General features: G+C 31.2%; 1 protein-coding gene across 1 annotated transcript; it reads left to right on the top strand.

Annotated features, from left to right (window-relative positions):
* Window positions 1–2,089: 2,089 nt before the first annotated feature.
* Window positions 2,090–2,722, top strand: LOC132622055 (uncharacterized). Its single transcript, XM_060336574.1, has one exon. The coding sequence runs from the start codon at window positions 2,090–2,092 to the stop codon at window positions 2,720–2,722; it is 633 nt and encodes a 210-aa protein (XP_060192557.1).
* Window positions 2,723–3,191: the final 469 nt, after the last annotated feature.

Genomic DNA, 3,191 nt, shown 5'->3' with positions numbered 1-3,191 from the left:
GTAATTAGGAGTTGATTAGTGAGGTGGTTAGTAGTGTTAGTTACAGTCATGTGCACCGCACATGGGTATGAGCTGTCACAAAGTTGGTTAAAACTAACTTTGCCGCCAAAACCTCATTAGGCTATAAAGTGTAGTTTCATCAATTGTAAAAGCATTCAATCAGATTCTTCTATGAAATAATACTCCTTTCTCTCTTCTTCTTCAACTGAATCCCAATTGTAAAAGCCTATTTTTACTCCACCTTGTTTTCACAATTTTTGTATTTCGCTGTATTTCAAGGTATTCGTCTTTTTTTTTTTTGTGTAAATATAGTGAATGTTCCAACTATAGAGCCTATTTTTACTCCATTTTGTTTTCACGATATTTGTATTTCGCTGTATTTCAAAATAATGAAATATTTTTTGGGACATTAAAGGTAACTACAATTTGTAATTACCAAACTTGTAGCTATATATTATTAGGAGCTTATAAAAGGTAGCAATTTATGTAAGTTTCAGTAAAAGAAAGACCAAATATGTATGAGTTTTCTTTGTGGGGATCACTATCATATATTCTATGACATCATCACTTTTAGTGACATAAAAAAAGTCATTAAAGTTTTTAAAATTTATCAAAATGGGTGAGAACTTGTAAGGTAATTAAAACTTCAATTAAGGACAACGGATAAGAAAATTTCATGTGAGGACTACAAAACTTTGAGATCTTCTCTTATATATAGTATAAAGTAATTAGGTACTACTCTACATATTCTCTGACAATAATAACAATTCAAAAGTGGCTACATGATTATATCGAGTACTTTGTTGAAATATTGATATCTACGCTTTCCAATTTTAATATTACGAGTTTATAGGTTCATTTTTAATTTGATTAGAAAGTAGTTAATTGTTCTTTCCTTTTTATTACTACTAAGCATGTATTTTGTTATTTTTCATAGTTTAATTTGCATATAATTTAAGAAAGAAATGAGGACTTTAAAAAAAAAAATTATATGCCTAACATATATGATCCTCTGTTAAATGGACTTGAGTTCAGTAGTTCCTCATATAAACTTATTGACTCTGGAGATATAGTAATATGAAGATGACAAAATTGTTCCAAACATGCACCGATAAAACCGAAGCACACCTTCTGGCAGAGAGAGAGAATGAGGGGTTATTCAATTTTTCATTTGATGGTTAGCGGCGAATGAAAAGTTAAGCAGAAGATTTTTTTATTTTTTATTTTGAAATATAGAAACATGCCTAACATGTATTATCAATTGTTAAATGACCATATCGAGAACAACAAAAAGGGTTTGAGTTCAATAGTTCCTCGTATACAATTTTTTAACTTTAGAGATACGGTAATATTGAGAAGTCAAAATTATTTCAAACACCGACAAAATCGACAACACCCCTTCTTTTAGAGATAGAGGAGACATCGTATCCATATTTCATTTAATGATCAACAGCGAATTGAAAGTTAAACAGAAAAAAGCTAATTTTTTTTCTAAATATATAAACATTATTTTTTTTCACGAAATAATAAAGAAATGGTATCCTATAACGAGACAGAGGGGGTAATACTTTTAAGTTTTACTTTAAAGTTAATCTAAGTATTGGTCATATTTTTTTTATTTTTTTTTCTATATGGACTAATTTACAAGAAAGATTACTTCGAATATATTTGTGCAAAGTGTGGACAAGTTAGGTTAATTAGTTTTTAATAGGAAAAAGCATTTCGTACTAGTTTTTAATATTTTGTCCTTGCTTTTAATATTTTGTCCACAAATAATTTTAATTGTTAGAGATAATTACATTTATTAGTAAATACTAGTTTTCGTATCCGCGCGATGCACGATAGTAGTAAATTTCAGTAGTAATTATATCTCATTTATAATAACACATAAAATTTAATTACTTCAATATTAGTTGCTTGGGAGAGAATGTGTACACCAAAAAGTGTGGGTGGGCTCAATTTGATCAATCTCAAGTTGTGGAACAAAGCAGCAATAGCCAAGAATCATTGGGATCTAGCTCACAAGGATGATAAACTATGGATAAGGTGGATCCATTCATATTATATCAAAGGATAACAATTTGATACAATGCCCATTCCAGCACAAGCTACTTGGATGGTAAGAATGATCATAGAAGCAAGACATGTGCTAACTCAGAGTCAACTGGTTTTGAGGAATAACAAGAGCGTGATTAGGCAGTTCTACCTTCACCTTATTGGACAACAAGAAAGAACTTCATGGAAAAGTCTCATGTTTCAGAATACAGCTACTGCTAAGGCAAAGTTTACTATGTGGCTGCATTTCCATGGAAAAATGCTTACAAGTGACAGGCTGATCAAATGGGGAATTTCTGCAGATCCTAGGTGTGTGTTATGCCAGAAGCTCAACAAAACTAGGAACCATTTATTTGCAGAATGTCATTATACTAGAGGTCTTTGGAATAGGGTGTTAACTTGGCTGAATAGAGCACCATACACAGCAACTACCGAGGCACAATATATGAACTGGCTGCTATCTCATTCAAGGGGCAAATCACAAAATGCAGCTGTTTTCAAAATGGTATTAGCTGAAATTGTACATGGAGTTTGGACTGAGAGAAATCTGCGCATATTTGAGAAGAGGAGCAGAAGCATTGAGGAAAGTGCAAGACTAGTAGCATGCACCTGCAACATTCGAGCTGTAACTGGAACAAGAATGCTGCTGCAGAGACTTGTTTTTTGATTCGTAGCTTACTGTGATAAGTATGTGATGTACTGGAATACTACTAGCAACAACTAATCTTAGAAATGCTATTGAGTAGTAGCCTATGTATAGAGAAGATAAATGGATAGGTGTTTTGAGTATATAATCTAGAAAAGAGACTTGTTTTTTGAGACAGCATAGTGAGTCAATCTGCTGTGGTATTGTATTTTCTGCAATTGGTGATTAAATGAAATCAGTTAGTTACCAATATATATATATATATATATATATATATATATATATATATATATATATATATATATTTTGAAGGAAATAAAAATACTCAAAGGAATAATATAAGCACAAGAGGAAGACTCAACAATGCTACATAGAAGAAATTTATCAAACTAGAGAGAGAAGGTAGGAGACTTTACTTAATAACTCAAAACTCTTGAATCTCACTACAATAAAATATGTGACATAGCATCCCTATTTATAATACCAGAAA

The sequence above is a fragment of the Lycium barbarum genome, chromosome 12, assembly GCF_019175385.1.
Source record: "Lycium barbarum isolate Lr01 chromosome 12, ASM1917538v2, whole genome shotgun sequence".
Taxonomy (NCBI): Eukaryota; Viridiplantae; Streptophyta; class Magnoliopsida; order Solanales; family Solanaceae; genus Lycium; species Lycium barbarum.
The sequence above is the reverse complement of the archived record's forward strand: the minus strand, read 5'-3'. Positions and strand labels throughout refer to the sequence as shown.